The following is a 15,099-nucleotide window of genomic DNA, read 5'->3' as shown; positions in this document are numbered from 1 at the left end:
AGGATGGCAGTGAGAGCTGCCCCACTGGAAGTAAACATGCAGACCTATGCTTTGATGCTGTAGGAAACTGCTTATAGAACAAAATACCTTGGCCATCAAAACATACTGAAGAGAAACCAACAAAATAACATATAAAACCTCAACTTGTACCTATGCAATAAACAATCAGTTAATAGCAACACTACAACTAAAACTCTGGATATCTCCCAGTCTCTTCCCAAGTTCTATCTGGAGAGATAACAGTTAAAAAATAAAGACTACAGAAATCACAGCACGTGGCAGGGAGGCGGTGGCTGCGCTGTGGTCAGAGGTAATAGAGGCGGTTGCACAGGGACAGGTTGGGCTCCCGGTGGATGCTCTGGCCCACGAGGAAGGCCAGTTTGTGTGCATACTGGCAAGGTGCAGGGACTCGGATGACGCCCTGTGGTGGGAGAGAGGGGGTCACAGGGGGCAGTTGTTCTAGCTGGACTCTGGGGTGCCCGCTCCACCTGCTGCCTGCGCACAGGGATATGTGGCGGCACTGTGCGGGCGGAGCCTTGGGGGAATGCTCACCGGCCAGTTGTAGTAGATGTGGCAGAGCTTATATGTGAGCCGCTGGATGTGGTCCGGCTTCAGGCCACTGCTGTCATAGATGACGTTGTAGTGTGTGGGAGACACACTCCCGCTCCTCACAGCCTGGCTGACGATGAAGAAGTCGTACCTGGAGGACATGGGCCCATGTGGCGCATGGCTTTGGAAGGCTGTGAGGACCCCAGCTTAGGTAGATAGACCGAGTGATCTAGGGTACCCCAGTCCGGGTGCATTACTGGCAAGCCAGCCACACGGTGTGCGTGCTTGGGAGAGGGGGTTCCAGCTCAGCAGAGAAGATGGGACACTTAAGGGGAACGGACTATGAACTGGAAGTAAATGTGTGGATGCTTTCTTATGGCTGTACTCAGAAGAAACCAGCACCCCAAGAACTCACCACTCTGGCCGGGTAACCTCTACGTCGATGACGGTTCCAGGGAGGGGGTTCTGGAGTCTTCCTCCAGACTGGGCAAAGAACCTGGCATTCACACGTTTCTTCACCACAATCACTGTCAGTCTCGGGCTTTAAGACAATGTCAACCACTGTCAACCACTTTATCTTACTCTGCTATCCTAGTTCACACTCTCTACCTTTACTTCTCTTACTGTTAAAAAAAAAAAAAAGCCGCCTTTTCCTGCCTTAGACTCCAAGTTGAGACTAGTTCTTCTGTAGATGATTTTCCTTCCAGGTCTGTTCTGGGCCTACAAGCCATTCATGCCACCCTCTCCCCCCAAGAAGCCTGACCGCAGGGAAAGGACTACTGAGCATGTGTGATGTGTGATGTCCATCTGTCACACCTAGCAGGTCTCACAATTCAAACACTCTGTAATGGGTATCTACTATACGGAAAACACAAGCCAGTTTTCAAACTTGCTGGTTATGGAACAGAGAAATGCACAAACACACATGTACGTATGTACACACATACACACAAATACTTGCACACACAGAGAAAAATAATATAACATGGGTTAGTGCTCAGGTCCCTTGAATTTAGTGGCCTTAATTTCAAAAGTCAAAGACAGTGGGCTTTTATAGAGTGGATGCTGGGCAGGTGCTATGCTCACTTGTAGCCTCTACCAACAGACTTGAGACAGTCCAGGAACTGTGGCACCTCGTAGTTGACCAGCGTTTTCAGCTGCCCATCGCCCACTCCGTCCCGGTACACAATGATGCGGCTCGGCATGTACTCATTGCAGGTGTTCCATGCCCTCAGCGCAGCTGTGGAAGGGTGGGGGAGGTGTCTGGAGGAATTCGCACTGAACAGAGCCAGTACACTCCTTCTAGATCCCAGCCATGGGCCGTGAGGACTAGGAAGGACCCCAGGCAGGATGGACACACACACAGAGACCCACCTTGCAAGCACACCTTGAGCCCATCTACCAGCTCTTGTCCTCGGTCCTGAAAGACGCAGCGGGAGAACCAGCTGTGCAAAGAAAGCAGGGCTGGGTGAAGGCCTTGGCCCCTGGGCTGCTCCTCACACCCACCCCAATCCTCTGCGCCCTCCACATCCAGCATTGCCAACTGTTTCAAGATGGCTGCCAACTCCTACTTTTAAAATCACACACTAAGTTTTTCCTAATTATAACTCGGGGGGGACACTTCCCTCCACGGGGTGGGGAGGGGAGAGCAAAGTCAAGCACAATGCTCAGGGGTGCCGTGCAGGGCCCCTGGACACTCCTGGCCTCCTCTGCTCCTGAGGACCTACACCAAAGGCCTGAGCACAGCTAGCCCAGTGACAAGCTAACAACCAACACACTCTGCTGTTCTGGGAAATTTCCTGCCTTGACAACTTTGAAAACAATTGTATTGCACTGAAATATAGGTGACTCAATGCATGGCGTTTTCCACACTGAAAACATGCAATCTCATTTCAGTGGCCATTGGACCTGGTTAAAGGAGTTTTTGAGGTGGTACCCAAGTATGAATCCTAAAGGAACCAACCACCTTGCACACAGCTCACCCAACACAGCATGATGTGGGGGGAGGGGAAGGAGGAAGCAGGCAGCTGCTCATCCTTCCTGAGCATCACGGGGCAGAGCCCAGAGCAAGCCCCAGTCCACACCTGTCCCTCTCGGCTGACCATCCCCACAGCTGCCCCTCACCTACCGGGTCATCCCTTCATTGATGCTGGCGACAAATCCTGCAATTGATCTCCGTCCCGCTGTGGTGTCATGGTAACAGTCAATGCCAACGATCATCGCCAGCTTCAGCTTTGGTGAAAACAGGGTAATTTTAAGCCTGACAGGATCTTGGTGACACCTACTTCCTTTCCTTCGGTGCCTACACACCAAGTCTACAAAACGAAACAACTCACAGGCATGTCCACCCTCCAGAGCTCGCCACCCATCTTGCAGTTCATCTGCAGGGCGATCTTAGTGGCGATGGCCATGACAGTCTGCTGCTTGCCGAGGGTTCGGGCCACCACACACTGACTCGGGGTGGGGCAATCTGTGCACAGGTACTTTTTAATAGCATCATATTTGTCCTTCCGGTTGCTTGACAACAAACATACCACCTAAAAAAATAAAAAGCCTCCCTAAGAACCCTTAGGAAATGAGTTTGGGGCATCAGGCAGGAACTGGGTCCCACAGGGCAGCACGCAGGCAGCAGGTGTGGTGCTATGATCAACACGAGGGTGGCATGAACGTCACAGATGCTGCCGCCTGCCACCCCTACTAAGGGAGAAAGATGTGAACAGTTTGATAGTAAACTGAGTGCAGTGCAAATGTGACAACTTTCCCTAACCCATGGCCGGCATGGCACAGCTCAGAGGCACAGGAGTGAGGACTCAGGTCTCCATGTGCAATGCACAGCCAACCCAGGACCATGGCTTTCAAGCCAAAGCCCAGGCCTAAGAACTGAACACAGTACACACTCTCCTGGGGATCGTGTACTTTTAGACCTCACAGGAAACTCGTGACATGAAACATCTGTCTCCTTTTCTTCAGTGCTCACTTTCCAAGCCTAGCCGCTTCTAAGGACAAATTTCATGACAAAGCAGAGGTCCTCATCTGAAAGCTCCTGCCACTTCCCAGGATGCACTTCAAATCCAGGAGCTGGCTCGCCATCTCACAGTGGAATGCATCCACGTTGGTGCCCCCAGCAACCCACCACCACCTCAGAGGCCCCCGTGGCATCTTGGGTGAATCAAAGCCAGAAGGGGCTGTGTGCGCACACACACAGGATGATGACATGGAAAGTTGAAAGGGAGGCCAGGGCTCTGGTGATGGTGTGGACCCCAAGGTGCATTTCAGAGGAATTTGCTCATGGAGGTGTGGATGGGAACTTTCCTTCGTGGCACTGCTGTCATCTTGGCGTGCATGTGCATCTGTGGTCAGTCATGGATGAAACCCTGCACATGGGAAGCCGTGAAGTGGGCGAGGCAAGCAGGACCACACTGTGGGAATGCTTGTGGTATGGAACCACATTACATGGAAATGAGAGGGAAGAGCATACAATGGCAGCTTCTCAGTGGATGAGTTTCATCTGCAAGTTGATCTGGAATTTGCAGTCTTTAAGAGTTTTGGGCTTTCTTGTCTGTCACTGCAGTCTGTGGTGATGTCAGTGGAGCGAGTCTAGAGCGGAGTCCCTGGCCATACGGCCTGGCCCAGTCCCTTGCTGATTGTGCAAGGGCCTGGGCTGCATTTCCTCTTCTAATATCAGAGGCAGGTACCACAGAAACAAACGGCACATCCCACGGAGGCTCTTGTAAGGCCCGAGTGATGCTGCCTGCAGATCTCCTGGCAGGCCTCACACATGTCCACAAGTGCTTCTGCTTTCCCAGGGCCCAGCAAGTGCTTTGTCACCGGGTGAACAAGAGGGGGAGCTGTGAAGCTCTTCAGGAAAGGGTACAAAATGTGCAAGACCCCGCCCCCAAAAGAACTAGCACAAAAAATGGCTAGAAGCATAGTTAAGTGGTAGAGTACCTGCCTTCCAAGTGTGAGGCCCTGTGTTCCAATGCCAATGTTGCCAAAACACATCAAAACACAGTCAGAAAATATATCATTAAGACCTTGTCAAGTGTGTCCACAACAAACATGGGTGTGCAGGTAAGCATCCAAATGTTCTGGCTTCCAATGTTGGATTGTGTGCACACAGCACAGGCTGCACAGGCCAGGACTCCCCTCAGAGTGACAGACAGTGGAACAGGGCCAAGTATTCAAAGAACCATCCTAAAACTAGACAACGGTGACTCAGAACCTCCCTCTCCCACCTCCGCCATAGCCCAGTCCGGGCTGACAAGTCTGAGAGTGTGTAGGGAGTTTCTGGTCTATCCTGGGACCTAATAACAGCCTCTGGGAAACATGTTGAGAGTGAGGACCTCCAATGTCCTGTGAGGCCACTTGCCCCCGGGCTACACTGTGTCCGCCAGCTACTCACTATCTGCGTGTCTGAAGTGACCTTCTGCTGCAGGACTCGTAAGTAAGCTTCTGTCCTGTCATCCACTTCAATCCTGGGATGGAAGTACACAAAAAACATTCAGAGGAATACAAGTAGTGCCTCATATATAAAGCATTTCCTGCAGATTGCATGCAAAGCATGTGTGTGTAAAGCATGGCATAAAGTACAGGGAGCAGCGGCTCAGGCACAGGGCTGCTATCAACACTGCTGGTTCAGTTTTATGCAGAGCTTTTGTAAAGCACTCCTGATGGGTCTCTTCTTCCACCCATTCTCAATTCCTACTTCTGTGTTACAGGGAGCCACACTAAATCTTTAACTAATGTAATCATGGTCATAGTGCCATCACTTGAGCTCCCATACCCTGGAGAGTACCCTCAATCTCCCTCAGAATGGAAGGGACATGTCATACTTACATCACTGCCTTTTTCATTTGTATACCCATGGCTGGAGTGACTTTGAATAGATTCTGTATCAGTGAATTGGCTGCTTCATAATTTCTTCGAGTATAGATCAACAACCAGTTATCTAGTGGCTTCACACTGATTAGTGGTGCACCTCTTGTTTCTTTCGACCAGTCTGCAAACTGTGGGTTGTAATCAAACTAGAACAAAAGGCAGAGACCTCATGAATTCCCTTGTCGGCTCTCAGTGACAAAGCCCTAAGGGCCTTAATAATTCTACCACCTTGTGTTTTGAATCTGCGATGCTGATTCAGTGACAGACAAATTGCCTCTCTGGGGAAAAAGGCTACAAAAATGTATCTGAAGTATGATAGGACACACACTCCGTTCCTGCTCACATCAGCAGCAGTAGTTCATGTCAGAAATGTTCCAAATACTTCAGGTGAGCTCTCCACTATCTCTTTTAAAATTTTACAGCAATAAGTGTTACAAAGTAAGGCTAGAAAGTTAGGCCCCAGCACGGATAGTAAGCTAAAGGTACTGCTAGCAGGGCCAAGTGACACAGACATTGTTGGCATCAGTGCAGACACCCAAGCTCCCTGCAGCCCAGCTAGTCCCATGCCGGTCTTTTCACAGGGAGCATTTTTCCAGGGTTTCTGAGGTGACAGGTAAAATCCAGTGGCACCCTCTGCTGGACGGCTTTATACTGTTGTTAGGAAGGGCACGGCTTGCTATGGAGACTGGAAAACGTGCAGTGCTTTCATCACATAAAACTATTTTCACAAGACTTGATTTTTTTTCCTCTAAAGATGAAACATAAAGGCACTATATTTAATACATTTCCTTAGATAAATGGTCCAGGCAAAAATGAAGCCAATTAAGTGAATTTTCCTTTTAAAAGGTCACCTTGATGGCACACAGATGTGAGTCCACTCAGCAGATTTTTTTCCAATACTTTTAGTAAGCTGGGCCACTTAGAATAAAACTCCCTTAGTCTAAGCCTCAGCTCAGCATGAGGACCAAGTCCACACAGAGCTGTGGAGCTGCCCCTCGGGTTGTGACCTGCTAGGGCACTCAGAGAGGACCTGGAGGACCACCTGAGTGATACTTGTGGAAATGTCTCACTGTTTTTCCTCCTTGGTGAATCTTCTCTGTTTGCAGAATTCTTCCTGAGAAGGACAGCAAATTGGAATCGAAGCTCAGGCCCCAGTCTCGGAGCTCCCTCTGAACGTTGTCGTCTCTGTCAATGAATCATGTGTGCATGTCACTATTAAGCAAGCAAAGCCACTCAAGACAGACCCCACTCACATTGTGGCTGCCTCAGCCTAGAGCTCAGAACCAGTGCCCTGCTGTCTCCATCACACACAGCTTCTTTCCCACCCTTTAGAATCATGATGCCACTTCAAAAGTAAACACTGGAGATAAAGGAGTCACAGGACAGACTTGTCCAAAAGCATTTCTCTCTTCATCTTGTTGCCTTTTCCTACTGGAGGGTTTTCCTGTTCTCTGAAAAGTGGTAGCCTCACCCAGGAACTAAGTACAAAGCTGAGGACACAGCGCAGCGGGACCTCTGCCACCCTCTGGTGTGGCCCTGCCCAGAGGGCTGGGCTACCTACTTGTGGATGTAGTCGATGAGGCGGCCCACCTCACGCTGCCGCTGCTCAGGCGTCAGCCGTGTGTGCACTGCCAGGTCCTTCATCACGTTGAAGTCATTGCGCATCTTGTCAGTCAGACCTTTACACAGAATGTGTGAACAAAGTAAACAGACAAGGCCAAGGGGCAAGGGAGGGGGAACAGAGACTCTGGGTGGGGCAGCTTTAATGCTGGGCCCTGGGAGGGGAGGAGCTATAGTGGGACCTGGCCATGGGCCAGGCAACACACCTGTGAGATAGCAGAGCTCAGGGATGAGCATGGCGGGGCCAGGTAGTGTGCCCCCAGGGCCCCGCCGCCGCTTGGGCTGGCTCACCAGGACCGGCTGCTTCAGGTCTGTGATCTCCTGGTTATATTGCTGCTCAGAGAGGAAGGAAAGTTTTGCTGTGCACACACACTCCAGGCACTGACCTGTGACAAGGTGTGCACCCTGCTTTCTAATGAGGAACCCGGGCCAAGAGCAAGACTGGAAGCAGCTGGGTGGAAGGAAGCTTGGGAATGCATTTGGATTGGGAGATGCCCAATGGAGGAGGGCCCTGTGTGCTTTCCAGTGTCAGGGGCTGTGCGGCAGCCTACACAAGTTGGCCAGGAGCATCATCAACTGCCATGGGTCCTCCAAGGGGAAGGCCACAGGTGCTCTCGAGTAGGAAGAAGTCTTACAAAACTTTCTGCTTTCAACAGGCCACACAATCGACCTTCAACCAGCTTTTGTAACTTACAAACAAAAGTTTCATTGTTCCCGATCCATATGACATGGACACCCAGGCCTAGCTTAGCAAGTCCAGACCATGATGGACAGAGTTCTGAAGGGAGTATTCTATGAGTTCCTGGCCCTTTTCCATTGCCTCCTGAGACCCTAATATTTCAAACATCTGCTTAATTTAGAATTGCTTTTTAAGATAAGACAAAATCAAACCAAACCACATCTCCAATAGAGACACAGGAGCATTGTTGACAGGAGCATTGTTGTGGTCATTTCTTGATCTGAGTCTCTCATCAACAACCAAGAGGCACCTACTACCTAGTCCTAATGCCTGTCATGTGACAAGGTCCTGCCAACCCTCAAAGGCCATGTAAAGCAACAATGCACTGTCTATCCCCACCATTCTCTAATAAACCACCTGGCAAAAATGTAAGCACTCTCTTCTTAGACAAGAAAATCTCAAGTAGGACACTCATACATGATCTCCTCACTCCTTACTGCCAGATGCACATGGCCAACGTGGCAGGATCTCAGATGTCTGCTCTTCCATCTCACCCAGGGTCTTCATCAAAATCCCAAACACCAGACTGCAGATCTCAGAGGCACTTCTACCTTCTTCAGACATAAACAAAAGCTGTCATTTCTCCTTACATTTTCCTACTCCTGAAAACAGGGTACTTGTCTCCATTTCACAGTAATGACCACAATCAACCCCTCCAGGGTTGGATTGGTCAGGGTTTTCTAGACTTTATCCTTAATCCAGAACACAATTCTAGACTTTATCCTAATCTAGAACACAATTTACAACTACAGCCGCAGAAGTTCCCAGAACACGATTCCTAACTACAGCTGAAGTTCCCAGAACATGATTCATAACTACAGCCGCAGAAGCTCCAAGTATGCCTTAAATAGCTCCACCTCTCCCCTATCATTGTGTCTACCACAGAGATAACTCCAATGGCAACATGAACCCTCATCCACAGAAATAATCCCAGCAGAGACCTGAAGCATCAAAATTAGGGCACAGTCTGTATGCACAGAGAGACAGAGTGGTGAAAGCGGTGGGCAAGAGCAGCTGGGGACAGGCTCAACAGGACACAGCAGATATGGCCCCCTAGGCACTCTGGGTAAAAGAGGGACAAATGCAGTCATGGGGCCTGAGACAGAGCCTCAGCTAGTGGACTGGGTTTTTGGCAGGCCTGGAAAGATGACTGCCATTCAGCAGGAAGGAGACTTCAGCCAGTGAGCTGTGGAGGGTCCTGTGGTGGCTCTGTGGCCTCCTCATTCCCATGATGGGGAAGAGTGTAGGTAACTTCCAATTCCTGCCTTGTAGGTTAGGGTAGCTGATGATAGGGGGCTGGGTAGGGGCCTCCCGCCTTCAGTGCTGGCATCCTGTGTGCACCCCTCCCCCCACCTTTGGGGTGTCTTAAGGGCCTCATACCTTCCGGTAGTACTCCAGGAAGCTGACCTCTGAGCCGTCTGCCTTCTTGAAGGTGCTCTTTGGATTCTGGTCCCAGTCAATATCATCCACCCTATATGTTTTGTTGTTGTACCTAGGGGATGAGTGTGAGCAGGTGGATATTCACTGGAAAATGGGGAGGCCAGATATCAGATATCAAGGCAGAACTAGACAAAGGATTCTCCAACATCTCTAGTATCCTAGAAACACAAAATGCCAAGGGAGTGCATGGAACAGATCCACCAAGAAACCAAGAGTGGTGGACAGGAAAGGGACTAAACAATGACCAGAAATAAAGCAGAGTACAGATCACAGATGTCTGCCCTTTGCCATGTTCCTGTAGAAGCTGGCTATGGGGAGTGTGATGGGCCTCCCTCTCCCTCCTGGTGTTGTCACCCACCTAACACTCCAGCACAAGATAGCCACATGCTCTCTAGACAAGCAGAAAGGTTATCTTGTACTTTTGAAGGCAGTCTTACTTGGTAAGAACAATTAAACCTATGAGTTCTTTAGAAACTTGTTCTTGAAACTTGTGTTCCTCTGTCTGATGATACAGGTTGAACATGAAGTCCAGCACAGTCTCACTTCGGAGGACTTTGTGGCTGACGTCTGTGCACAGCATGATGTTGTTTTCATATTGAAGGATGGAGGTAGTGAAGCCAGGCCAGATCACCAACCTGCCAAGTGAAACCCAGCCATGAAGCCACTTATGGACATCCACAGGAGATTGGTCTGCGTGCGGCACACTGTGCTTCATCCTGTGGACCGGGCCTCGAGCACAAACTTCTATGGAGTCAACTGACTAGTAAGTCATCTTTCCCCGGACTCCAGAAACAACCCAGTCTTTTCAAGGCCTTTAACAGCAATGGATGATAGTCGTATAAATTCCACTTAAATGAACATACTAACTTGATAAAAACTGCTCTTTACACTGTCTATTTAAGCGAGAACACCCACAGCATCATATCTGAATCAGCACACCACAGAAGCTTCTGAAGGAGCATTGCAAACTGATAAATCTAATTACCTAAGAGAAAAATATAGTGTCAATGATTTTTTTTATAATATAGTGTGAGTTTTCTAAATACAAGTACTCTGAGGTAACTCCTTATTCAGTTCCCCTAATGCCATGTGTAGGGTAACAGGTTAGTTCAAATTACTATGTCATGTCAATGTGAGACTATTCACTTCATACAAACCTGTGGTTTGGGATATCAATTGGGTCGCTTGGGTTATAATAATTGCGTCCAATTTGTTGCAGATTCATGATTTTCAGGAGCCTAGAAGTTGAAAGTCAGAAGAGTTAGATATATTTTTCGCAACCATGTGGAGCTAGCATCAGAAGAGCATGTTTCTCAGAGCAGGGTGGCAAGCTAACACCTGCGTTCAAGACCAGGTTCAGCTGCTCATTTGCACCCTGTGGGTTAACAATGGTTTTAATGTTTCAAGGATTAGAAAATAATCGAAAGATTATTTCAAGATACATGGCCCGAAACTAAATTTGTGTGTCCATGGATAAAATTTAAATGAAACACAGCTGCCATGGCTCACGTGCATGATCTCTACAGCTACATTCAGATTCCACAAGGGGAGCAGCTGCAACCATCCTTGTGGTCCACAAAGCCAGTTCTCTGAAGAAACCAGGCTCTCTGAAGAAAATATCTGCCACCATTCCTTTTGGAGAAAAATAAATCTACAAATTGTTCAAGACAAGCCTCTACCATGCTGAAATGTCCTTTTATTGGCCATGAGCAACTGGAAAAGGCTAATTAAAACCCAAGCATTCTCACATAAATTCCATCCTCCTTCTGGGTGCTTCTCATGGTAGAGGGGGGAGTCTTCCTCTTTATTTGGGATATAAGTATGCACACTAAGCCACTCAGCATGCAACTGAATCCTGCCATGAAGAGCCACAAGGCTGCATGAGGAGCCCTCAGCTTGCCCCAGCACCCACGTGGGCACAGAGCCCATGAAAACACACAGGGTGGGCATATTCATGACACAATTGCAAACAGTATTTCAAAGACCTAATGTCAACACAGACAGGGAAGTTAAAGACAGAATACCAAGAACACAGAAATGAATTTTATATCAGTCAACTGAGTCTCAATGTGGCAGGGCAGAGGAAGTCTGATAACCCAGCACAGAAGCATGAATGGGTATGCAGGCATTTGCCCTTCTGTTCTAGTTTCTCTTAGTAGGCTCTTGAAGCACATGCTCACATACCTCCTGAAAATGATATTATAGAACTGCAGACAAGTGGGTGAGGTGGGTGGGAGCTCATTTGTCAATGTGATGGTTATCCTCACATGCTCTCCATTCCGGGTCTGACTGAAAACTTCAGTGACCTGAGGCCCAGAGTTGGAAAAGCTCTTAATTCAAATGAACCTGTCATATGGTGCCCCTTTTAAAAAGACAGCATTCCCCAACACTGACATCTTTAAAACAGAATGTAACGGAAGGCTGTGAGAGGAAAGTGGCTAAGAAATGCCTACCCCCCCACCCCCGCCCCCTACCCATGGTGGCTCAGTGGTGAGTTATAACCCCTCTGTGGCTTGAGTGGGCCAGCCACATCCAGAGAGGCCCTAAGCCCTTGGCTGGCCACCCCCTCCTCTAGGGAAGCTCCACAACAAGGGAGTCCTGAGTGGGCTATGTCCCCATGAGGGGAGTCCCACGCCAGGAGAGGCCCATGGGCTAGGCACCCCCTCCTCCTTGGATTTGCACTTGGGATTGACAACCCCCACAACACCCCTTTCCCATTCAGGCATGAGAAATAACCTTGTGCTGTAGTCTTTTAGGTAAAAACAATATTGTTCCATCAAAAGCATGACACCTCCCAATGAGATCTTCATGTTGGAAGAGCAGCGCGGAGCGCAGCCTGCGGGCCTCCATCAGAGGGTTGTAGTCTATGTGGTACTGGTACAGGGCCCACTGAGGACGAGAGGTCAGCCGGAAGTGGTTGGTACTCAGCCTCACAATGATGCCTGAGGAGCCTGAGGAGCAAGCCATGTCCAGTCAGTCCGATGTTGAGGCCATCCATCCCTCTGGAGACCTCACCCTCCTCAGTAAGGTGGCTGTAGCTCTGCAACCCCCAGAGAGCAGCAGGCAGCAGCCACATGGATGTCTAACTTTGGGGACCACAATCCTCTCTCTCCAGGGAAGTTTAGAAGAATCATGCTTTCAGAAGTGACAGACCAAATGAATTAGAACAAAACAAGCCAGGGCTCTTAAGGCAAAAGGCTCACCAGGAAACTGACGTGAACTCTAATAAAGACATCTCAAGATGTACAAAGACATTCTCTGGCTGAGCAGGGAGAAGGGAAAGGCTGTGGCTCCTTTACATGCTTCTCCCTTCCAGTGAAGCCTCCCATCAAATTCTTTTTTTTTTTTTTTGCCAGTCCTGGGGCTTTAACTCAGGGCCTAGCACTGTCCCTGGCTTCTTTTTGCTCAAGGGTAGCACTCTGCCACTTGAGCCACAATGCCGCTTCTGGCTTTTTCTGTACATGTGGTGCTGAGGAAACAAACCCAGGGCTTCATGTATGCAAGGCAAGCACTCTACCACTAGGCCATATTCCCAGCCCAAAGCCTCCCATAAGCAGGTAAAACAAAGGGGTTTCAGGCACTCTTCTGAAGCAGTGTTCAAGAGCCCACCTGTCTTTGATTCTTTGACATGGTCTAGGTTCTGTCTTGTGTTCACACCCAGGTCATGAAAGTCTCTGCGGCGCCCTCCTCTCTCTGCCAAAGACAGCTCCTGAAACCCAGCAGATATCTGGAGTTCTTAGAAAGGAGAGAGAAAAGCACTCACACACCTGGGCAGCATCGCGCATGAAATGAAGGAGAACAGTATTCCCATGATGCTATAAGGTGGCCCAGAAGTGCAAAGACAACATGGCAGTGTCAAACTTCCATAGTTGCTGGCTGTCAGCAGAATACATCTTTCATTGATCAGATTCAGTGTTTCCTTATAAGCCATGGTCACTTTATGGTTCAGGTAACTGGGCTATGGTGCAAGAGCTCAGGGGCAGTGAGACTGTGACTGGGAATTATTTTTTTTTTTTTGTATTGCAAGTACTCAGTGCCTTTGTATTTTCTAACCTGTCATACTGTAATCATAGCTGCAGAATTTGAAATTTGGAGAGATTTAATATGTAACCTGGGATAGGAAATGCAACTCTAACCCATGATTTCCTAACATTCAAGTTCCTTAAATCCAGCGGAATGAATGCACACCTGTGCACATCCCATGGCTTATACTAGGATTGATTAGTCACCAGTTGCTACTTGTTTCAACAACTGTGGTTGGAAGAACCTAAAATATGAAGTCACTCAATGGGCAAGAAGCACACAATCACATATCTGAGATCACTAGTATGATGTGGGACAAAGAATGAATACAGGTTTGTGGTCAAGCGTTAACATTCTAGTTTGGTTTACAGGGATGCCATGTTGTATAGGCTAGCCTAATAGTTGACTCCTTAATGGTCAGGCCCTCATTCTTTTTCAGAAAAAAATGTACTTCTATTTTGGGGCAATATGCCTAATAGAGCAGAATGTCCACCCCATCCCTGGCCACACAGTCACAAGTACCCTGTTCTCTCCAGTGTTCTGGGCTCTGGTGACAGTCTGTGTGCATGGCCACCTATGTTAAGCACTGTGCACATACGTGGCTGGCCCTGCCCTTCCACACTCCCTTCACCTTGCGACTTGGCTGTGGCTCCAACTGCTCCTCTCTGCCGTCCTCGACCAACCAACTCCCCCTCTGCTGGAGGCGGCTGAGGTCTCGGCTGAATAAACCCAGGCTGCTGACCCTGGCGTTGCACAGAGAATGCTTTATGTCACTTTTAGGTAGTTATTCTTAAAGTAGCCCAATACATTCGACCACCTATGTTAGCAATCAAGTTGTTTTCAAAAGAGATTTCTCTGAGACAAGAGAAACCAAATAAAGCATCCTTTCTTAAATCCTTGTTTATTGCCCACCTTCTCCCCAGCAGTTCAGGTTTAACTTTGTCTTGGTGCTGGATATGGAACTCAGGATTTTGTGCCTGTTATGGAATCTCTCTGCTAGTGACTTACACCTGCATACTAAGTATCTTAAATGTACTTAAGGTACTTCTGAGTTGGAAAAAAAATTGATGCTCACCACGGCTGCCCCCACTTGTTGCACGGTCTCCTGACCGCGGGCCCTTCCCCGGGCTCGGGCTCTGGCTCGCCCCGTCATTTTCCCTTTCTTGAGAGGAAATAATTGTGAGGATAATGTTCAATGTATTGACCATTTCGACAGTGTTACCTTTAAAATAGTGCAAGCGCAACTAAGCGAGCCAAGCACCCCTCCCCCGTTTTTGGTGTCAGCAGGGATGGTGCCTAAGGCCTTGAACATCACAGGCCAGCATGCAGGTAGATCTGATGACAAGGGGTACTGCCGAGCTCTCTCCCCAGGACGACTTTGCACCCAGGCTTACTCAAGATCGTTCAGGCTTTCAGTCTGGCCTTCTTTCTGTCCCCTACGTATCCTGGTCTGGATGCTGGTGAGGTCACTCCTGAGCCAAGACACAGATTCCCGCTTCAGAGCGACGCCAGCCCACGCAGGTGGACGTGGCTCCTCTACACCAGCCATGCAGCAGACTGAGGCTTCAAACAGGGGGCAAGGAGACGTGAGGGTAGGCGCCGGGTTCTTCTAGTTGGCCGACCATTAACAGGTTTTAGTCCGAAGGCCCGTGAACCGCGGTCACATCATGCTCTGCCTGGCTGCAAGGCCTCCGATGCCGCCTCCAGTGCGCATGCGTCCCAGGGGGACATGGCCCCTTGCTTTGGGTCGCCCCTGCCCGGTCTCAGGGGCAAATCTACATCAGCTCCCTGCCCGGCCTGGGAACGCGGACCACGCATACCTCACATCGGCTGAAAACGGGGCACCCCTC

At 49.2% G+C, this 15,099-nt stretch overlaps 1 protein-coding gene across 1 annotated transcript; it reads right to left on the bottom strand.

The window, feature by feature from the left end:
- Positions 1-304: 304 nt before the first annotated feature.
- On the bottom strand, positions 305-14,402 carry Piwil1 (piwi like RNA-mediated gene silencing 1). Its single transcript, XM_048340925.1, has 20 exons — positions 14,325-14,402; positions 13,881-13,992; positions 12,836-12,961; positions 11,963-12,177; positions 11,411-11,532; positions 10,384-10,464; positions 9,664-9,861; positions 9,167-9,278; positions 7,254-7,380; positions 6,989-7,106; positions 6,498-6,612; positions 5,386-5,573; positions 4,952-5,024; positions 2,886-3,086; positions 2,678-2,781; positions 1,924-1,994; positions 1,636-1,789; positions 965-1,090; positions 553-700; positions 305-421 (listed from the first exon to the last, which is right to left on the bottom strand). The coding sequence occupies exons 1-20, from the start codon at positions 14,400-14,402 to the stop codon at positions 305-307; spliced, it is 2,586 nt and encodes an 861-aa protein (XP_048196882.1).
- Positions 14,403-15,099: the final 697 nt, after the last annotated feature.

Source organism: Perognathus longimembris, chromosome 3 (assembly GCF_023159225.1).
Source record: "Perognathus longimembris pacificus isolate PPM17 chromosome 3, ASM2315922v1, whole genome shotgun sequence".
In the NCBI taxonomy this organism is placed as follows: Eukaryota; Metazoa; Chordata; class Mammalia; order Rodentia; family Heteromyidae; genus Perognathus; species Perognathus longimembris.
The sequence above is the reverse complement of the archived record's forward strand: the minus strand, read 5'-3'. Positions and strand labels throughout refer to the sequence as shown.

Excerpts from the sequence above, each read along its gene's own strand:
- Piwil1 (XM_048340925.1), bottom strand. The coding sequence starts at position 14,402 with ATGACGGGGCGAGCCAGAGCCCGAGCCCGGGGAAGGGCCCGCGGTCAG. Across the intron at positions 7,381-9,166 it reads TCCTGGAGTACTACCGGAAG|CAATATAACCAGGAGATCAC; the intron begins GTATGAGGCCCT and ends CTCTCTGAGCAG. Across the intron at positions 1,091-1,635 it reads TCTGTTGGTAGAGGCTACAA|CCCGAGACTGACAGTGATTG; the intron begins GTGAGCATAGCA and ends ATTGTCTTAAAG.